We start from the raw sequence: 22,499 nt of genomic DNA, 5'->3' as shown, positions 1-22,499 counted from the left end.
AACAATGAGCAGGACCTGTTGTGGTGGTAAATAACGGGAAGATAGAGTTTCACTTCTGAACAGGAAAGATAGAATTAGAGATGACACAAATAGCGTATGTCCATGGCTGCTTTGAAAGGGATGTGTAACCTAAGAACTAGGATGAAAATTAAAGATTACATGGAGTCATTTGAAAAATGGATAATGATAAAATAGCAATCATAGTTACCATGTATCAGTTTCTTGCTGTATGCCAGGCACTGTTCTAAGCATTTTATATACATTAACCCAGTAATTAAATCAGAATGTCTGGTGGAAGGGACCAAGCAGCAATACTTTTTAAATGATGTCCCAGGTAATTCAATCTGGAAACCACTCAGTAACCCTGCAAGGTAAATATTCTTGTTGCTATTTCTATCTCACGAAGGTGGAAACTTGAGTCCCAGACAGGTGATGTAGCTCCGCCAAGGTCAAATAACCGAAAAATTGAGACACGAGTCCAGGTGGACTGATTGCAGAGCCCTTGATCTTAACCACTTGCAGTGCCTCCCCCAGTGCGTTAATGCCATTTCTAATGAGTAGCTTTGATTTTTAAGAGTTTAAGGAAGTTTCCAATGCATGTCTTAAAAATATCATTTCAGGAGGTTATAATCTTTTCCTGTGGTTTGACCAGCATCTGTGATGTTGGTGGCCCTGGGTAGTACCCACCGCTAACATGCACAAGGTTGTCAAAAGTGCCCTTCTCTCTGTCTCATTCCTTAACCCTCCAGATATTACTACTTATATTTATCTTCAGAGCCCACCTAAGCCCACATCTGGGAATTGGTTGCATTTGTGAAAGGAAGAGGCCCAGTGCCAAGGCAAAGCAGGGCAAGCGCTGACGTTCTTCCCGTTACTGAAGCCCCATTCACTGTGTCCAGATTTCGACGTTAATTTGCTAGTTGTCCATTACAAAGGCTTCTTTTGTTCAGCCTCTGCTGCAGGCTTCTAGTTCCTCAGATGTCTTTCTACTTTCATCCGAAACCTAAAGTCAAGTTCCTCAGATGTCTTTCTACTTTCATCCGAAACCTAAAAGTCAAGTTCCTCAGATGTCCTTCTACTTTCATCCGAAACTTAAAGTCCTGTTATATTATGGGACTTCAGGGGTCTAGTTTTCTGCTTAGCTTTGCCACTCTCACCATGAGACTTTAGTCAAGAGGCTTATACTCTCTTCTAGACTAGTGTACTGTGTGCCGTTCTAAATAGATTTTGGAGATCTGCTTGGCTAACTTTTTGGTTCTTTGGCACGGCATTGCTTTGCATTTAAGTTCATGCATGGACTTCTTCTGCAGATTGCTCACTGATGTCCAGACCTTGGAAGCCACCACGACCACTGATTTCTACATCCCTTGTGAACATGGTGTTCTCCTGTGAATGGATCCTGTCTGCATGGGTAATTTGGGTCACAGCTACCCTGTGGTCCAAGCAATTGCCTTTCAGCTATAGCTTGTGGGGTATATTTCATTATTTAATTCCCCTATAGCAACTGTATATCTAGTGTCAGGACAGATTTAATAAGCAAGGCACTTGGGGGTCTGAGGACTCATCCAGATGTGGAACACTTCTATGGAGAACTTCTATGCTTTTTTATTTCCTAGGAGAGGTATTCATGACCACAGCACACGCAGTGGTTGCAAGAGTTAAAATTTCCCTCCAGTGAGGGGGAGGGGTGAGATGTGACAGGGTGAGAGAGTGGCATGGACATATATACACTACCAAATGTCAACTAGATAGCTAGTGGGAAGCAGCCGCATAGCACAGGGAGATCAGCTCGGTGCTTTGTGACCACCTAGAGGGGTGGGATAGGGAGGGTGGGAGGGAGGGAGATGCAAGAGGGAAGAGATATGGGAACATATGTATATGTATAACTGATTCACTTTGTTATAAAGCAGAAACTAACACACCATTGTAAAGCAATTATACTTCAATAAAAATGTTTAAAAAAAAAAAAATTTCCCTCCAGTGAAATTGTGCCCTTTGCAGTGGAATCATACAAGCCCACCTGAAGCCGCAGTTTAACCCGGCCACCAGGCTCTGCTAAATTCCAAGGGCAGGGATTCAACAGCCCAGGCTTCACCAAGAGGCACATGTGACTGAAGGCGGCAGTTAGAATTCACGTAACAACCCCGTGGCTCCCCACCACCATGAACGAACCTTCAGGTTTATTCTTTACCTGTTAGAAATTCTGTCTTGTCATTATGAAACCCAATCAGGGAGAAAGAAACTGATCGCACTTGCTTCAGTAAAATGTTTCTGAAAGACCTAAATAGGTCACTAATAGTAACAGATTTTGTCTGTGTTCTAATCTGCCACTGCTCTTTTTTCCTAAAATGGTACACTCAAGGGCAGGATATATTCTTTTCCCCCAACATTTAATTAGCAAAAGAAAAATATCACATGAATAAAGAAAAAGCTCATACAACAAAAAAGGAAGAGAACCGAGGGGGCTGCTTCCTGAGAAGACAAAAAGGAGTAGCTCTGACCCCCTTGGTTGCCTCAGCCCCCTGGTGGAGGAGAGGTAAAGGTTAGGACAGGATGCCAGGTGCCCGGGGCAAGTGCCAGCTCTGAGGGAGTTTGGCTACAGGGCTTGGAGGAAGGAGAGTTCCCCAGCTCCGGGCCCCAATCGGCCCCAGCACAGATCTAGAGTTTGCTCTTCGGGAGTTCAGAACACACAGGGCCCTTTGAGAACCTAGAGTCCAATTCATAAGAAGTCTGGAGGGGGAAGCTGTGGCCCGGCGTGGCTTCACACAGCTACAATCTGAGGGTAGCTTCGGATTTACCGCCCACCCCAAGTGCTGCATAGCTAGGACCAACCATGGCAAGGACCGTATGCTGGAGGCTGGGCTGAGGCCAGCCATGGCACAAGGCCACTTTCTAGTCACACTTTCAGTGAGGTTCAGTGTTGTTTCGAAAGGTCAAGAAAAGTCAAAACAACTCCTTTAACATTTAATTCTCCAACTTTCGCATTTTGTATCCCTTCATATTAATACACGGACTTTGAACATTAAAGTGGGTATGTTCTAGGCTGTAAAAAGTTTCCAAATCTTGAACATTGGAATTTTTCTCCAGAACATATAGTAGACTGTCTCAAATAGTAAAGTGACTGCCTCAGACTCATCAGTGAGTGGAGTAAAAACAAATAGAAAAACAGCAAAATCTCGTTGCTGACTGTCCCGCAGGTTCACTCCCATGTTGAGTGACTATTTCCTGTATGAAGGTGCGCCTCAGTCAAATTTAGATTGTCACTGATCTTCAGGGTCATTCCAAGGTGTAAACTCCGTGAATGTCAAGGGTTTGTAATGAAATAAGAAACCAGACTTCTAAGACAGGGTCCCACCCTGTGAGCTGAGGACCCCTAGTGGTCCCTGCAGTAATAACTCCTTCTGAACAATAAGCATTGTCTGGAGAATGAGTATCTCAAATTACTGTTTTTCAGATGCATGTATATGTTGTTGTGATTAATAAAAACGTTACAATTGCTTTTTTGTTACTGTAATTTTTTCAGTTAAAAGTTACCCAAAAGTACTATCACTAATTGGAGAGGAGCTAGATGTTTGTTTTTTTTTTTTTAATTTTTATTTATGTATTTATTTATTTATGGCTGTGTTGGGTCTTCGTTTCTGTGCGAGGGCTTTCTCTAGTTGCGGCGAGCGGGGGCCACTCTTCATCGCGGTGCGCGGGCCTCTCACTATCGCGGCCTCTCGTTGCGGAGCACAGGCTCCAGACGCGCAGGCTCAGTAGTTGTGGCTCACGGGCCCAGCTGCTCCGCGGCATGTGGGACCTTCCCAGACCAGGGCTCGAACCCGCGTCCCCTGCATTGGCAGGCAGATTCTCAACCCCTGCGCCACCAGGGAAGCCCCAGATGTTTTGATGTTACTCAAAAAGGTTGTGAACCCCTGCTTTAGATAATCTCCCCCAGGGCAGCTACTCTCTTTGAGGAGCAGCACTTTGAATAGTTGAGTCCACTGAAAATAACAGAAGCGTTCCACAGAACTCAGCCAGTAACAGAATTGTATTAATTATAAATAATGCAGTTATTTTTATTGCAGTAAGTTTTAGAAAACAAGCACTGACCTACAAAGGAGAATTTCTAGGCTCTGACCAAATATCAAGTGCCATAGTCACACAGAGTAGCACTAAATGATCAAATGAGCAAATTTCTTCACACTGCAACTCTGGCTTTCACTGACTATCCGTGAAAATTGCAAAATGCAAAGCCATGTGGGATACCAGGCTTCACTTCAACAGAATTTTTAATTCACTATTTAAAAAACTCTCACACACACACATACCACGCACACACACATTCTCAGGAGTCATGTCATGGCTTGGTTCAACTGTGTGTGTGCATAAACTTTTATCCCTCTGAATCAAGTGTCATCATTATTGCATTTATTGAAATATTCTCTCAGATTGCCTGATTTCCTGGGCCAGTTTCCCGGGGCAGTCAGGCAAATAAAATTTCGTTTACAGAAAGAATTGATAAGAGAATTTCCTTTTTTCCCTTAGAATTTTCCCCTCCGGCATCTAAGCTATATCAAACAGCACTTAAAGTGTCAGAGGAAAGGAGGACAAGATTTCTCAGAGAACACTGGGCAGTGGGGTGGCAATACATCATGATTCAGATTCTCCCTCTTGGTCTGAGAGGCTAGTGGGGAAGATAGTCAATGCCTTACTTGCCATCAGTTAACACCTTATAATGAATTTCCACATCATTATGTTCGTCAAGACAGACAAGCATGGATGCTTGAAACGCACAAAAATAACTTACTCTTCAATCTCAGATACACAAATATACTTAAGAAAGAGAAGTTTTATTAGGGCAATTTCACTTTATTTTTCCATACAGCAAAGTCAACTACTGCAGTAATAATAAAATAAGCATAAAACAAATTGCAGCCCAAGACAAAATACATAATTTTAAGCAACTACAAGCAGAAAGTAAGTTGTGATTACATAATAGTAAAACCAAGCACATCTGTCCTTTCAGCAGATGAAAGCGTAGGGTTGCTGATAAGTGCAACACTATGACCAGCCGGAGTGAAGGCTGGATACACTAATTCATTAAACAAGTGCCCATTATCACATTTGCTTTTTTTGAGTGCTTCTGAGTTGAAAATTAAAACCATGAAATTTGAACTGTGTTTTACCTTTTTCACCTGCTGAAAGAACAGGATCCTACAGCAATTAAAAAACAATCACATAACAACTATAGCTACTGTGTGCTGTTTGGTTTGCCTGTTTATGGTTGAAATTTTGTGAAAGTCAATACTTGTTTTGAAGATTTTTTTCTTTTTTTTTTTTTTTGTGAACAATAAACCACTGAAATTGGCAGAAACTGATTTGAATAGTATATGTCCTTAGTATAGTTCTTTCTCTTTTTTGTTTTGTTGAAGTTTTAAACATGCAGTAGTTTTGAAAAATGTAAGGAATATCTGATCCATGATTTCACCTTAATGGTTGAAGTACCTGCTAGTTTTGGTAATGATCTTCAGGCAGATTTGGCCCAATGGAGTTTTTGTCAGTCATGAGATCTCGGAAGGATGGCATATCTTTCCAGCTGAAAAAATCCTGGCAAACTACAAGCTGTCCACAAAAAGCAAAGCAACATGTTTGAAGGGGTATGGAGTGCTAACTCTGTGCCACTTTTGCAAGCAATTTTGCTCAGTCTGTCATTGTATTAGCCTTAACAAAACTCCTTGTAATTATAGACGTTTTTATTCAAAATAAGATCTTACTATTATACAGGTTTCTCTCTTTTGACTATATACAGAAGTGCAAAAAGTCAACCTTCTCTCTAGACGTTCCAACATGCTAAATTGCAGCATAATCAACCCTCAAGAGTTTGCACACACGCTATAATTCTCATTACGTAAACTTTGAGTATTTGGATTATCAACAAAAAGTCCCTTGTTCTATTTATTGATTATGCAGCTTATTTATAACAAGGCCTGATATTCAGGGATTTCAAAAATATTAAACAATACTTTAACATTTGAAATGGATACAGTAGAAAATAAATTTTATTCTAATATCTAGGATCTAGATCTTCTTATAATAACTAATTACAAACAAAATAAATCATCAAAATATTACTCAATTGTCTGCCAGGATTGTTGCGATAGCAACAACTTAACTTCTTACTTAGCAATGATTATATATTTATAAGATATCCATATAAAAGATCTTTGTTCTTTTAATGAAAACTAGACAAGAACTAACAATGACTGACATTCTTACACTTTAATATTAAATCAGTAAAATATAAATCATTTAGTTAACAATAATACGAATATTCATATGACACTACATGTAATTCAAAACTGAGTATGTTATGAAGGAAAAACTACTTTAATTTTTTTTTATATTTTGAAAAATTCATCGGTAAAATCTAATAAAACAAGAGTCTATAAACTGAAATGGTATTCAATTGTTAATAGAAAATGAAATCTAATAAATGTAGGAAATGAAAAACTACATTTTAACAAGAAAAATAAGTAATATTCTATAATGTAACTAACTACAATAACATATGGAGTCACCATTACTCTCTTAACACGATTGAAATTACATTGGTATGGGTTCCAACCCGTAATGTAATAATCTAAGGCTTTAATAGATGTACAGTACAATCAGTAAAATCAACACATCAGTCTTATATTAGAAAGCATCTCTCTCAAGCATAAAAACTTGCAGTAAACTTGGAAGTATGGAAAGTTCTAGAACTGAACTTTCACTTCTCCCATTCCATACTAGAACTACCAGTGACCTGGCCCCTACTTCAGCAATTTTTAGAACTGCTGAACAGAGCAAAAATATCCTTTACTAGCTGCAACATCCAAACCACAAAAAAGGAATTCCTTTGGATGAATCCATTCTTAAAAACTGAATGCACATCTATTTTTTTTTTAATTTTGTAAAAGGCTTTCTAAGGCTATAAGCAGTAAATCTGAACAAAACAAAACAAAACAAATCACATATAAAATTCACCCATGTACTTAACCCACCCAGTGACTAGGTTAATTAAACATTTCCCATTTTCATATTTTGGTTTATCATGCATCTGATGAGTGCTGCTTTCTTCTTTGTTTAGAGTCACTATTTTAAATGTGACTGTGATGAAGCATTTAAGCAAATGTGAAACCATTTTTGCAAAGCATTTAGAGTCTTCTGACTTTTGACAGAGCTATAAATAGAAGCAAAATAATTTCCTCCAACTTTTTTTTTTTTGTTATCGTGTCTCAGAAATGGCATATCCCTTTTGAATAACATGTTATACAGTATAGTATGCATAAATATTACACTACAATGCATTAAAATAATTTTATATATATATCTATTATATATATCTCCAGTATGTGTGAGTTTATCTGTATTGAGAGAGTTTGTATTGTGCTGTCTATTTTGTTACTGTAAAGTTAAATCGGCCATTTCTGAGACAGCTTTGGTTTCCAAAAAAAAAGGAAAAAAAAAAAAGAATGGTGCCCTTTGACTGATTAGTACTAGCAAATAAGCAACAAAATGTGGCTCCGAAAACAATAACACTGAAGAAATAATACTCTAATTTGATGTACAGTCTATGGCACTTCATGAGAATCCTTAACAACATGGTACTTAAAGCCATGATGTGCTTTAAAAGATACACAGTTGTGGTTTTGCTTGGCACATTCATCTCTGTCAGATCCCTCCCTCACCACATCTTAAAATCTACTACATTAAAAATATTACTCTTAAACAAAAATGACTGTGCATGCACGCTCTCATCTATAATGGCAATTTTAAATACAAGGTGCACCTTTGTTATTTGTAAACCTTGAAAGAAATAAACTTATTTTTAAAAAATTATATCTTGGTCTACAGACGTACCAATACATAATAGAATCATGGTTACACCATAGTCTGTCTTTTCAAGATGGCATGAATATATAGGAAACTAATTAGGTCTGCATATTTGAATGCATCACTCTGTGCTAGAAAAGAAAGACAATGTTGTTCTTTTAGACAGGAATATCACCTCAGCACAAATATCAATTAAATGTACAAAGTGTATAGGCAACAGTGTGCAGTGGATTTCCATGTTGTCTTGTCTTCTGGTTAACATGCAATATGCGGATGTCTTGTGGCTGAGGGGTTTTTGTGTGTGTTGCTTGACGGTATATACACTATGGCTAATGACCTCGTCCTTTACTCTAACCAAGCACACTGTCCTTTCCTCTTTAGCATGATCTGCAAGGGAAAAAGAGATAATCTTCGTTAAAACAGACAATATCTAACAGCAGTTTCCAATATGCATTCAACATGAAAACTGTATTTCCTGGTTTAAAGAGTGAACACATGTATGTTGTATGTTCATGTAAAAACAAAAAACACCTCACAAGTACAAAGGACCTAAATTTGTTTATCCTTTCTTTGAGAATAAAATGACACGCACAGCTTAATAAAATTGTAGACTCTGAACAAATATCACCCAACACTAAGCTCAAAGTATAAAATACATTTGCAGAATCCAGGGGCATAACGTAGCAGAGCTCTTTTTAGCACTGCCATTGTGGGGCAGAATTTACAACTCATTTTACTTCTAAAGTTTAATAGCTTTCAAGAGTAATGATTTGGCCCACGAAATTAAAATCCATGCAACAATCCTATTAAACACAATTTGCTCTCTTTGGGTGCTTGATTAGCACAGTATGTGTTTGGAAAAAAATAAAAGAACGATATACTCTACATGACTGTTTTGGATAATTTAACGATTGGATTTTTCCCACTAAAGGCAAGAAAATAAAAATTGTTCCTTATGCTCCTGACAAATTAAGGTTGAATTGATATTACAATGCACCTGTGAACTGAGTTCCAGTTTTTACATGAAATTTGTTCCCAGAGAATCTTTGCATATTAAAACATTCTTTAGCACACAATCTTGAGAATGAAAGAAATCATGATTCTGCTGCACTCAAAAACCAGTTTAAATATTGTAACTCCTCATGAAAATGAGTAATCATTTGTTAAACGGAACATTAAAGAGCCTAAGTTTCAATACACACAAATCCACTGTTTTGCTAATTGATGAACTTAAGGCCATTTGCTATCATTTTTTTCAACCTGGATTATTGCTAAGAAATAGAACATAGTTACAGATAGACATACCAAACACACCCAACTGACTATAAAAGCTTGAAACAGTTTTTTTTTTAACATGTCAAAAAGAGAACTCTACTTCCAAACCTACATACTACAAAGCGATGTGCTTATTCAAAATGTGGCTATTGTTCAGAATAATAAACCTTATTATCAGAACTGCATCGAGAGAACTTATGAAACACAAAAATCAGTTTCAGTAATTTAATTCAGGATTGCAGCATGTCTCTGGTAGTACTTCTCAGATTGAGTCTATCATTTCTTTCTTAAACGGCTCTCAGATTTCATCTATACCCTTCTCCTGCATGGGTTCACCCTTTGACCAGCTGTTACTATGCTCAAGGGCCTCTGAACTGGCCCATCTCCTGACTCAACACCTCTGTCCCTTCTTCTGTAAGGCCCTGACATCTCCCTTCTCTCTGTAACAACCTTCATTGTCCAAATTCACTTAATTTCTGACTCTGTTAGGAAGAGCTGCTCCCTCATGTTTGCTCCAAGAGAAATGTGTTCAAACCTCTCTTATTTTAATGTAGAGTGCTGAAATTTACATCATTATCTCATTATCTACTCATCTTTATTTCCTCGACCTGGTAATTAACACAGAGTAGCACCAAAAAATCATTTGTAAATATGTTAATGAACAGATAAATGAATGAAAGGAAGCAACAAAGAATGATCACCCATCTTATTTACCAGACTCAGTTTTAAGCATTATGGCTCTTTCTAAATATAAAAATAGATACTTAATATACTTCTGAGCATGTAGATAACTTGAACGCATGCATACTGAATAAAACATATGCTCTATGGATGAAAAATGGTCATCTTTGCAAGTATCTAAGTCAATGTGTCTGAAAGTAAACCACAAGACTTTCAAATCATTTGAGCAACGACAACATCTTTAGAATTACATGATCCTCCAAGGTGACTATTCTGAAGTACCTAAAGTTTACCTGGATATATAGATGTGTGTGTGTGTGTGTGTGTGTGTACATGTGCACATATGTCCGTGTGTGAATATATTTATTTAAATCAGACTGTTCATATTCTAATGACCCTGTGTGTGGCGAAGCACGGGGTAAAGTGGGAACATGTTCTCATTTAGGATTCAGCAAAGCAATTTTTGAATAAAATAAATGCTGACCTACACCAGGGATCAGCAAACTACTGCCTGTGAGCCAAATCTGGCCTGCTGCCTGTTTTTGTAAATAAAGTTTTATTGGGACACAGCACACCTTTTAGTTTACACGCTGTCTCTGGCTGCTTTCGTGCTACAGTGGCAGAGTGGAGCAGCTGTAACACAAACCCTATGGGCCCACACAGCCAAAAATATTTACTATCTCATCTTTCAAGAAAAAGTTTGCCAGCCTCTGATCTATGCCTTCTATTTAGTTTTAAGTCGCCTTTTTTTCTTCACTATTGTGTTTATTTCTAGTATGAAATAAAAACAAAATTAATATATCCTAAGTATTACACATATTTAAGTGACATCAACATATTTATTATGAATTCACATGATAAAATTCCTCATAACCCATCTAAGATAAAATTGTGAGCTCTATATAAATACTTTCTTTGAAATTTTGTAAAATTTTCTTAAGTGCATTACACAATTGTTATCTTAAAAAAAAAAAAAAAAACTACCATGAATATACACTCTATATTACACAATGAACTTACTGTGTAGTGATGAAAATTCTACATCTGGGTAACATACTTGTGGCTAGTCAGATGTTCGGCAGATATTATGGGTATCTAGCAAATAAAAAATTATTTAATGAATGATCCATGCAAGCAAGCCAACAACCAAGAGATGAAAACATTTTAATATTAAGTTTTTTAAGAAAAGTGAAATTCAGCTGTGAGGTGACAGTCCTTATCTGGTCAACATAACAGTAAGTTAATGTAAACTTAATGCCAAAGTAGCAACTCATTTTTTAAAATCTTTGTGTTAAATACTACTCTATAAATGTTATCAGTTTTTAGGAAGTAAGAGAAGTAAAACCATCAAAAATTCATGCAGAGCAGTAATTGAAAGAAGCCCTTTTTGTTGGCCTACACACACACACCTGTGGTTTCAGTTATTCAGTAATCCAAAAAGTAAAGTAAGAAATGTCTTGCCTATTTTTGTGCAACCAGTTTCTACATTTTCATTCAACTGACGGTGTCTAACTTTTTTTCCAAGTTAAAAGTACCAGGTAAGAATTATAAAGGAGTATTTCAAAAGAACTGGATAACAGTGTTAAATCTACCTCAGAACATATTTCTGAATCCTGATTGCATATTTTATTGTATTTTAAATGGGCAAGAGAATTACAAAACTTGAGAGAAAATACAATAAGGAACCAATATAGAGGTGACTTGTTTCAATCATCCCCAAAGCCAAGATCTTCCAATTTGTAGCCTGATTCTCCTCCAGCCCAGAAGTATGGTTGCTGTCCTGGGAAAGGCAGCACAACAGATGAAGACAATCAGAGGAATGAAAGCGTGGGTCCTAACACTAGTGATTCATTTCCCGGTGTGTAACCTTGAGCAAAGCACTTACTCTACCCTTAGGTTTCCTCATCTCTAAAACGGCACTAATCCCATTTCGGCAAGGTTGATGGGAGAATAGTAAAACCACATACATGAAGGCATTTTGTTGTTGTTTCAATTTAGATGTCCTAGACCGATTCAACATATTACAATCCACAGTCTGGAGTGTAAATTAATATGTCTCTATTTTATTTCCATTTCTCAGCTGATATCTTTACACAATTTTACAGCATTGGCAAATGGCACGAAAATGTGCTCCAAGCATAATGAAGCTTCTCATACCATTTTTCCTGCTGCTGCAGGACAGGATGTTGCACCCAACAGTGTAGAAGCATCAAGGATGGGGCTGTCGAAACATACCAAGGACCTTCAACACCAATCGATGCAGATGAAGGGCCAGCTATAAACTTCTGCATGCATGCAGGCTGCATTTTGTGGCATCAGCTATTTCCAGCATTGCTACTGTACTGTAGGCATATACATATGTATGTATATGTAGATATAATATATGTGTGTATATATATATATCCATTCCCTTTTCTTTCTTTTGGTTGTGAAACAGTATGAAGACCCAAGATTATGCATGAAATGGTCACAGCACAATGCAAAAAGTAAAGTGTCCCCTACAACCAAGGTGGCCAGGGCATGTTGAAATTTGCTTTGCTGTAGTTCTGCTTACACCAGCAATTCTATAGTCATACATGGTACACACAAGAGAGTTCAACATCATTAATCTGCGCCATAAACGGACTGCATTGAATCCATTAAGATATTTCTACCATAGATTACTTACTAACATGCCACATATGCACAATCTAGCATTCTTGTAAATGAGTCTGACGTGTTAGCATAAATCCAGGGCTATTTTGACAAGCTTTGGAAAAACTAATGATTCTTTGCCAAGAAATGTTTAAAGCTTGTCTGAAACTTTAAAATACATCCATTTTGGCATGCTGCTTTTGAAAGTTTTTAATGGCTACACTAATAGCTTATAGTTCTTCTTCAACAGTACATGTTGCGCTACAGAAACAAGGGTGGCTATTCCTTATAGCAATAACTGTGAATTCGGATGGCACTTAATTGGTCTTCTTTTCCCAAAGGGGCAACATGTTGATTCCCATCTGATACTGGTTCTTTTGAGAATCATTTGGCTACATTTAACCTTGGTCTGGGGGTTGTCTGAAATTTGATTTGCCTCTAGATTTTTTCATATGCTATTAACCCTATTGAACTTTACTTTCATAACAAACATATCTATATATTCAAGCCAAAGCCTACTTCACATAAATTTGACTTTGATTCAACCAGTATTTTCTAGAACATACTTTTAAATAGGAGCAGAAAACGCTGGTTGAATCCATGCAAATTTTAAAATGTAAATATTTTAATAATCAATTTCTTTTGAATAATCACATCATAAAGTTTAAATTTCTGAAACAGATTCCTTTTACTTAAAAATATCCTGTGTATTTGTCACTCCATAAACTTGTATGGAACATAGAATGACTCAATTTGCCGTACTGGATGCCTTTTTTTTTCCTTCATAACCCTCCAACGTTTATGCTGAGTAGTTACAGAAATAAGAGCACTTAGGAATTTTATTTTTTCCCTTAAATCATTGAGAATCAAAACTTGGACACAAATTTAACTTATTTTGAATATGCAATCTGCTTATTGAATAAAACTATAATGAATTTATAACAAACTCTATTTACAAGAGTGGTCATTTGTGGCATAGATAACACATTTAAATATTTTGCTTTTTATGAAGAATTTGGGCAAGAACTAAGAAATTGTATATATCAAATGCTTATAACAAAAACCTTAAAATCACCTGTATTTTAAAAATTATAAGTTTCAGGTGTGCCGCATTGTAGTTCAACATCTGTATACACTACCCTATATAATTTCGATTGGTCAAAACATCTGCGTGATGGATTGAGACCAACTGAGAATTGCTTGTGTAAATATCATTTTAGTAGCTTTAGAAATGGAGCTGCGACAACTTTGGAGCACTTATAAATGGCAAAAAAGCATTCTGCCGCTCATCAGAGAGAATGTGTAGGCCAACAAGAGGTATCTTTGAAACCCCATGCTCTTAAAGCACCCTCTACAGCCCTCACGGACATGCGACTCCCACGGACCTCAGTGGGAAATCCACGTGCATCAGGGCTGTTGGACTGAGCCCTACGAGAGTTGGTTTTTAAGAAACAAAGCTGTAAATTAGCAAACCTGGTTGGCTGTGGCGGTTGCAGCGAAGGGAACACTTGTGGCAGATGTTGTTGCTGCGGACACAGTGGCTGGCGTAGCACCGTGCACCATGGGAACTTTCGGAGGGAAAATCATATAAGCAAACATACAGAAGAGTGTAGCAATATGGAAACCATGGCAACATGGAGGAGATAATTGGGCATGGTATTTATCACAGCAACAAGCCGTGTGACGGGGGCGTCATCACCAGTGAGTGACATGCAATCACAGCGCAAAGCAGGACAACATTCCAAGGAGAGAAGGGGAAGGGGGATGAAAGAGAAAAAAAAAAAGGGGAAAAAAAGCTTGTTACCATCAAATCAAGAAAATTGACACAAACAGGCTTAATTTGCTAAGTCAAAAACAGGAATTTTATATAGTGTTCATAGTCAGACATTCAAAATCTAAGTCAAAATACAGGTATTTACTTCATATATACAATTAATCTGTTTGAATAAAAGTACGTTTTCTCATTTACTATTGTAAAAATATACAATATATTACTTTTATGAGATAGTTTTTTTTTTTTTCTTACACACCAGAACTCATAGTCCAATCAAAATCCACCAAAGGTGACTAAAGGAAACTTGTGTGTAAAGAAAACATTTATGTGAGTCCATGTCAATTAAATAGAAAATGGCATTTAATTGACAGGTGTTAGTAAAAAGGGAATGGACTTGCCCAATAGATATAAGTTAAACTTAGCAGTGGATTTTGAGGGGCTGTGAGGTGCACCATAGGTTTAAGATAATCAAGAAACAAAGCTGGCACCTACCAACACTTGTAGCGGGTGTCATGCACAATATTGAACCTGCCCATCATGCATTGCAACAGGAAGGTGGATTTGAAAAGGGAAAAGAATTAAAACATCCCATCACACGTGTAATTAGGAAATTCATTTGAACAAAGAAGAAAAATTGTTATTATGGGAACAGTGGCATGTAACAGTCAGCACGATCAAATCATACAATAGCATAGTGATCAATTAGAACTAGTCTCAAGTGAAGAATAAAAGCCAGTTTAACTGTGTGCTGGTACACGCTGTTTCTCCTAATTGCTGCCTACAAATAAAAGTATTTTGAGAAAAAACTGAAACCTGCTTAATTCTTTTAAAAATAATACTGCAATTTGTTTTGTTTTGATCTGGTTACTAGCCATCTGGCAGCTTTGCTATTTCTGACTTCAACCTATGAACTGAGCACACGTTAAATCGTTAGAGATATTATTAAGACGCTAAATAATTCAATGCACAAAACTGACTTGACAATGGTAATGAACCGAAACATTCATTTTCATTCCTTTGGTTTATTTATTTCCCTGTTCACTGTAGCGACAACAACACAGACATGGAAGGGGTTGTGATCATCCCTACAGGAATTTTATTCGAGGGGGGTACCAAGCAATAAATTATGCATAAAGCGAAGTGAAACTTTCTGCATTGCCTAGTTGGGAATTTAATGCAAGGAAAACATTTTAGACGGGATATACTTTCCTATAAGTCTCGAACTGGTTTACTTAGTAGGTATCTGGGGAAAACAGACTGGTTTCACTGCTGGTTTAGACCCTCAGGACTTCTTGGAATAGCAAGTGTTCTACAAAATTTCACGTCCAAAAAATGGTTGATTAGATTTCAATAAAAACCCTGAATGGGAGATAATGAACATATATACATTGCATATGGGCTGTTAGCATATGGGATGCTCACAATGGTTCCACCATGACGTTAAAATAAATATTACGTATCTAGTCCCTGTTCTCTTTGACATATAAACATTGAAAAATCTAACTTATTTTACAACTACGGGGCAACTTTCCCACATACTGAATTACTGTTCTTTCTATGAGATTATTTTAGACTTCTAGGTTTTAAAATATCAAATGATTTTATGTTTCTATCTGAATCTTGGTGCATCCTATTTAAATACTAGCAGCATCTGGGATGAACATTTGTTAGGAAAATATCTGCCAATTGCGTCTTGTCAGAGATGGCCCTATAAAACAAAGCTGCCATTGAGAAGCACAGATTACTTAACTGGCATCCTTGTAGCAGATGCAATTAGACTGTTATCACAATTACACGGTGGGCACAATGATCAGTGATTAAACTAGGTAATGGAGCTAGGGCGGCATCCTCTCAGGTGGAGTACTATTACATTGATAGGCATTATTTAAGACACTTGAAGAATCTCTGTCATTTGCTACCACTTACTGCAGTCAAAGACTTGTGAAAGACAACAAAAACAAACCAGTGATAACAAAGACGGTAATTTGAGACAGTAGAGCAAGCAAAATTTAATACTCTAGGATCTTATAAATCATTATCCTATAATAGTGGGGTGGGAAGACTGAGAATGAGATGGATGAAAGATGAATGAAAAAGAATAATGTGCAATTTGATAAATATTCGTTTTAAATACTGTCAGGTAGAGGTTTTAAAATTTATTATTATGCTGACAATTTGCCTATTGTATTTCATCCCATGCATAATTAAGGCTGCACATGCTGAAAATCGAGTTAACCTATACCCCCTATCCTTCCTGAAACTCTAAAGCATTATGAGTTTGCATTTCAGTTTGTAGTTATCTTCCTTATTAACCATTATAACCCAATGCACCACAGTTTTGAGAGGGATTTGCAGCAAATAAACCATAAGGTGTCATTGCAATGAAAAATACTAGCCAGGGTGCAATAACTCACAATAGTGAAGAATAATGCTGTAAGGGACCCCACTTAAACCAAAACAAAAAGCACTTTTGAAACTGTACCATAATATCCATCTTTACATCAGATGGGTTGATTTATTAATAATGATTGTACAAGTAGCCAATTAAAAGTTTTTTCTTCAATTTTCAGCACAAGGCAACATTTAAGTGAATGTATTTGTCAATTTCGAATTTCCCCTATGAAGATATTTGCAGAGCAGAATGGTGTGTTTCTGAGGAATGCAATACTTTAATTACATGATATTTATATTAAAATTTTAAATTGATCTGTATGAAGGTGCAGAAAAAATTACTAGGAAGGTAAGTTGCAAATGAGACGTATGTGTAGGTAAAATCAGTTCAAGGAGAAAGGAAGGAAGTAGAGAGAAAAAGAATTATACTGGAGATTTGGTTGGAGGTTTGAATTTAGATATGGTAATTCAAGCCTATTTAGGTAGATTATGATAGAAGTATAAAGCTGGTTTAAAGTCTTCTAAAATAAGTTTATTATCATTTCAAACTAAAAGTTCACAATCAGTTGAATTATTCTCAAAATTGATATCTAAAGAAAGCAAACAGCTTCATATAATTTATTTGTTTCTATTCAATCTATTGAATTCTACTTTATTGCACTACTGAGTTGGGAAATAATAAATAAAACTCAGTGCTTACTACATTCCAGGCTTTATTCTAAACTCTTAGACCTGTCTATAAAAGTGCTTTAAGAAAATGTTTTTATCAAATATGTTTAGAACTCACTTAAACACAACTCTATGAAATAATTACTACTATTATCCCTTTTATAGATGAAAAAAATGAAAGTATAGAGAAATTATATCTTGTGGTAGAGCTATATTTAAACTTCCAAGCCAGGTTTGTAATCACTATGCTAAGTTTCAAGTAAACCATCTGCATTAATTTCATTAACTCTAATGAAAGTGATAAGCTGGAAATCTTTGTTTTCTATTCTTTCTGTAAAAACAACCCCATCCCTCTGCAACTCCCCTCTCACTCCAACCCCTCAGGAAACTTTCCTGGCCTTTTGTTTCCTTATTTCTGGTAGTGTTGCCCCGCAAGGCGAAGCTGAAGCCGTTTACAGCAAACTTATTTTTAGGTCTCTTGAAATCACAAACCTAAACTGACTGAGGGCAATATGCTAGGAGGAGAGAAGAGAGGTGTGCTTCTGAGGATGTAGGCAAAAACTGTGAAGGAGAGCAGAGAGAAAAGTTCCTCCAGACCCTGGAGAGGAGGCGGGCAGTGTGCAGGGTCCCTGGGTAGTTAGGCATGTGGCGTGTTCTTTCACAGCAGCCCGGCAGGCAGCAGGCTTTCCAGGAAATGGGCTGCATGGGAGGCTAAGGGGCTCAGGCAAGGATGCTTGTACCCAAGGCAGGCATAGAAGCCCTGGAGTACCTGCCTTCAAGAGATCTTGTAAACATGGACATTGAGTACATCAGCAGTGGCCAGTGCTGACTGAAGAATGGAGAATGGGTAGCCTGTCTGAGACTACTGGACTGCACAGGACCTCTATTTGAGTAGAGACAGAAAGAAGAGGAGATGTGAAGATGGGGTTCTGGAATCCCAGTGATGCCGCCTGACATTTCTAGCCAACACAGTGAAATTGGAGTTTAGAATTGGACTTAATTTCAGTTCAGGAAAATAAATCTGATGTAAATAAAAGTGTTATTTCTTACACACTCTAATTTCAGGGGTGAAATTTATAACTACAACATAATTAGACCCTAGATTATGCATAATCTGTATAAATAGTGAATTTAGTTTTAAAGGGTGAAGGTTAAAAAAAAAAGGACTATATAACTAAAAAAAAAAAACAAAACACCAAAGCTTCAATGTGAACTTAATCCAAATTACTTGTATTTATCTTTAAGTGAGATGGAGGGTGTAAAAACAAAAGGCCAGAAAACTTTCTTGGGGTGGGTGGGAGGGAGATGCAGTGGGATGGGGTTGATTGAATAAATAGAAAGATGGATGAATGGACGGATGGATGAGTAGACGGATAGGTGGATGGAAAACAGGGAAGGAACAGAAGAAAGAGAGGAAGGGAAGGAGGTAGGGTGAGAGAGAAGAATAGATAGATGGTTAGAAGGATGGATGGATAAATGGATAGATGAATGCATACATGGATGGATGATGGATAGATGGGTATAGGCCACGTAAGTCCCAGTTTGTTCTTAAAAGTTACGGTATATACTAATTTTTCTTAGCTAGCTAGCTGGCTTGCCACTGAACCCCGATCTTTTGCTAGCAACTTACTCTGTATACAGAGTTACCTGCTCTAAAGATTTAGCCAACCATGCTTCATTGTAACTTCAATGAAATAGACCTGCATGTCCCTGAAGTTATGACTGAAGCAACAGACTACAGAGCTCTAAAACTCTAAACTGCAAAAAATAAATGACTTCCTTTTTCTAATCAGTTCCAATAAAGTCTTCAGAATATAACTTCCAAATTATAATACTGTGGTTAGATAGGATGCTCTGATCATATAATTCTTCTATACATCTGCAGAATAACCTAGACTTTGGAAAATGACTTTCTTTTTCTCCCAGGTGTTATACATAAGATGACATATGAATTTGTGGTAGGATGGATTTTCTGTAGCTCTCAAAGTATATTTAAAAACTTAAATTAGTTGACAATATTTCAAAATTGAGAGATTTCACATATGAATATCCAAATGTCCAGAATATCTGGAAAAAAAATCATAAGATCTGGCAACACTGGACACCAGGGCCACTGCATTAGGTTGTACAGTTTGTATACAACCAACCCTGGGAGGAAAAGACACAACCACCCCTTGTTCACAAAGACTCTGATGTATATGGAACCACAAAGGGTATTGTGCAGTGCACAAAACCTACTAGGCAGATAATCCTCTAAGGCAGCAAAGGGCTAAGTCTGAACACTGACCGTCCCCTTTAGACTGGGCCTGTGCTCTCCAGTGCCTCCCAGACCCCACAGCTCCTAATTCATTTCTTGCTCACTTATTCATGTTTCCTGCCTGGCCCTTAAGGCATTTGGGTTTTATATTCTCTGCATTAGATTTCTTTCCTTTCTGGCTGTCTGATAAAGTGGTTTGGCAGAAGTATAAATGGGCTATCCATTTTAACTTTTTAATGCCATAGTGGCACACAGGTATGTATGATAATGAAAATTTTATTTTTGGCTGCGCAATGAGTGCAATGCAGGATCTTAGTTAGTTCCCTGACTAGGGATCGAACCCGTGCCCCCTGCAGTGGAAGCATGGAGTATAAACCACTGGACCGCCAGGGAAAGTCCTGACAATGAAAATATTTTTAAGGAATGATGGAGGCAGTACTTACTTCTGATTATGTGACTAATAAAGGTTAACCTGCAGCTTAAGCTCTTTAAAACTGGGTTACAAATAAATCTTATTTGATATTACTATTGCAATAATTTCATAGCATGTTGACTACAAATATCAAGAACAGAATATTTCTGATGCAAATTCATCATAAAAACGCAAATGCATCTTAAAAATTTCAGCATATTTCAATATATTGTGGCACATTTTATTTAAATTAACAATGCTTAGTTTCTAGAACAGAGAGATAAGTATGATTCTGACTTATGAAGGTATTTATTGTTTTTCTCTGACTTGATCTTACCTATCATCTTTTGCTCTGTCCTATCCACAGATTAAAAACCATTCCAGGGACAGACTTATTGTCATAAGTCAGAGTCATGCATATCATGCAATTAATGATTATACTTATTTAGAAAAATCTTCAGTCATTTGAATGTTTTTGGAGAAACTGATGCAAAACCCATTTGATAAAACAGATTGTTTTAGGTTTCTGTAAATTATTTATGGAAGAAGTTAGATTTGTTTTCATTTTTAGATTTTTAAATAGGGAAACTATCAATTCTAGTAGTAATGTTTTATTCAATGAAATAAACTGACAAAAATAATTTTTAATTTCTTCAAAGAGATTATGGTAGTTACCTACAATCCCTTGAAACTTTGTCTACTGAGCTGACTATAGAAAAATTGATAGATTACTTGTTGGAGACAGCATAAATCCAGGGGCATGGCAATTTATACTAAAGCAAAAAGATTCATTTCTGGAAATCTCTGAAAAACTGTATACGTTGAGAAGAAATTTTTTAATCTTATAAAACTTAAAACAAATGTGACTTTTCCCTCAGAATGCAACAAATACCCTACAGATCAAAATGATTTAATTTCTGTTCTAAAATGGACAAACTGCAACTTGATAGACACTATTTCATGAGTACAAATATCATTTTATCTGTGGTTCTAGGACAGGCTATTTCAATTAGTGGAATATTCTAGTTCATTGAATGTTACTACATATTCTACATAGGGCTGGCTAGTTTTCAAAGATGCGCTGTATATAAAGTTGTGCTTAGCAGTAAAAACTAATGTGAATATAATTTATTCTCATTATTCAAAAACAAATTAACACATTCCCTCACGGCATTTTGAACCTAATGCACTGTAAATACTGTTAACATAGTACAATATACTAATGGGGCTGGATCTTTGACATACACATCTAGTCATAAATTTATCAATTTAATTAATAAAATTATTGTATTAAATAAATCTCTTAACACATGGTAATTTTTTAGAAAGATTAAGAGGTAAAGAGGAAAATAAGATTAGAGTCTCTGGTTAGTTGAATTCCAGATTACAAGAAGTGTTAAATGATGAGTGAGCAAAAATAATAAATTTCCAGATAACTAATTTTCTGATTATTTATGTTTTTAAATTGTATATCTTTGTGTATAGTTCTAGAGTATGTTTATTTGACTAAGTTGTAATCAACTGAAACCACAAATGTATAACTCAACAATAAATGTAAACTTCACTGGGCACTTAGGGCTACTTCAATATTAGCTCAGGAGCAACAATTTTAAGTGATGTATACTGATTGGTACTGATAAGAGCACTTTTTAAGAGCTCTGGAACACAGAGTCAGTTTTTTATTCTCCACCTTGAAAACAAAAAGGCTGAAAAATAAAAATCAAAACTGAAAAGTGTCATTTCATATAATTCAAATGAACTCTATGGAATCATGAAGGCAAAGGGGTCTTACAGCAGGAAAGGGTCATAAAATAGCTTGACAGACATATAACAAACGGTGTTGAGGAAAGAGAAAAGAAAAGAAAAGAACTCTATTTCAATTCCAAATTACAGAGACAAAAATAAATATATAAAACATCAGTGATCTCTAATCCATCTTTCATTAAGCTAAAATTCTTAGTTTTTAAGGAAAGTCCTAGGAGATACCTCAGACAAGTTTCCATCTTACCTTCCACCTGCTCTATGGCTAAAAACAACTGGGGGCATGGTTTATCTGCTCTACCAGTAGAACTCTACATGGATCATCAGATTCATTTATTAATAAACTCAAACCCCTTACCTGGTGGGAGAAATGCTGTATGCTGTTGTAACTGCATGTTGGCTAGAGCCTGTTGGTATTGGAAAATACCAGTGTTAAAGACTGCGGTGGCACCGTTGGTTTTTTCAAGAGCAGGCCTCTTTGGTAATGGGGGAAGTACAGCTTGAGGAATTCCCTGTTTAGTGAATGAGTATAAAAAACAAATACCAGTAAAAAGAGAAAAAGAAAAAAGAAAAATCAGTTGAAGGCTAAAATTGTTAGGAAGCACGAGCAAGCAAGCAGCAGAGCACTTAACTACCCAAGGGGAAAAAACATCCAATAAACAAAAATTTAAAGGGGAAAAAAAAAAAGCAAGATAAAAGCTTTAAAGGAAGCATTATTTTTGTCTTGGTGGGGTGGGGGGGGAACCCACTAGTATGAGAGCACATGTTATAATGTGTTAAAGTGTTTT

At 36.6% G+C, this 22,499-nt stretch overlaps 1 protein-coding gene across 20 annotated transcripts in view; it reads right to left on the bottom strand.

The window, feature by feature from the left end:
- Positions 1–4,813: 4,813 nt before the first annotated feature.
- MBNL1 (muscleblind like splicing regulator 1) overlaps positions 4,814–22,499 on the bottom strand; it is a 177,987-nt gene continuing 160,301 nt past the window's right edge. For 13 of the 20 annotated variants that reach the window (XM_036851332.1, XM_036851315.1, XM_036851329.1 and 10 more), the window contains 5 exons: positions 22,070–22,223; positions 14,714–14,749; positions 13,921–14,015; positions 10,834–10,908; positions 4,814–8,244 (listed from right to left, as the gene is read on the bottom strand). In XM_036851332.1, the coding sequence (XP_036707227.1) occupies positions 10,852–10,908; positions 13,921–14,015; positions 14,714–14,749; positions 22,070–22,223 (342 nt within the window). In that variant the 3' untranslated portion in view covers positions 4,814–8,244; positions 10,834–10,851. Of the gene's footprint in view, positions 8,245–10,833; positions 10,909–11,970; positions 12,035–13,920; positions 14,016–14,713; positions 14,750–22,069; positions 22,224–22,499 lie in introns of those variants that run through there. The other 7 variants (XM_036851327.1, XM_036851316.1, XM_036851318.1 and 4 more) reach the window with 4 other exon arrangements.

This window comes from Balaenoptera musculus, chromosome 4 (assembly GCF_009873245.2).
Source record: "Balaenoptera musculus isolate JJ_BM4_2016_0621 chromosome 4, mBalMus1.pri.v3, whole genome shotgun sequence".
Lineage (NCBI taxonomy): Eukaryota > Metazoa > Chordata > Mammalia > Artiodactyla > Balaenopteridae > Balaenoptera > Balaenoptera musculus.
The sequence above is the reverse complement of the archived record's forward strand: the minus strand, read 5'-3'. Positions and strand labels throughout refer to the sequence as shown.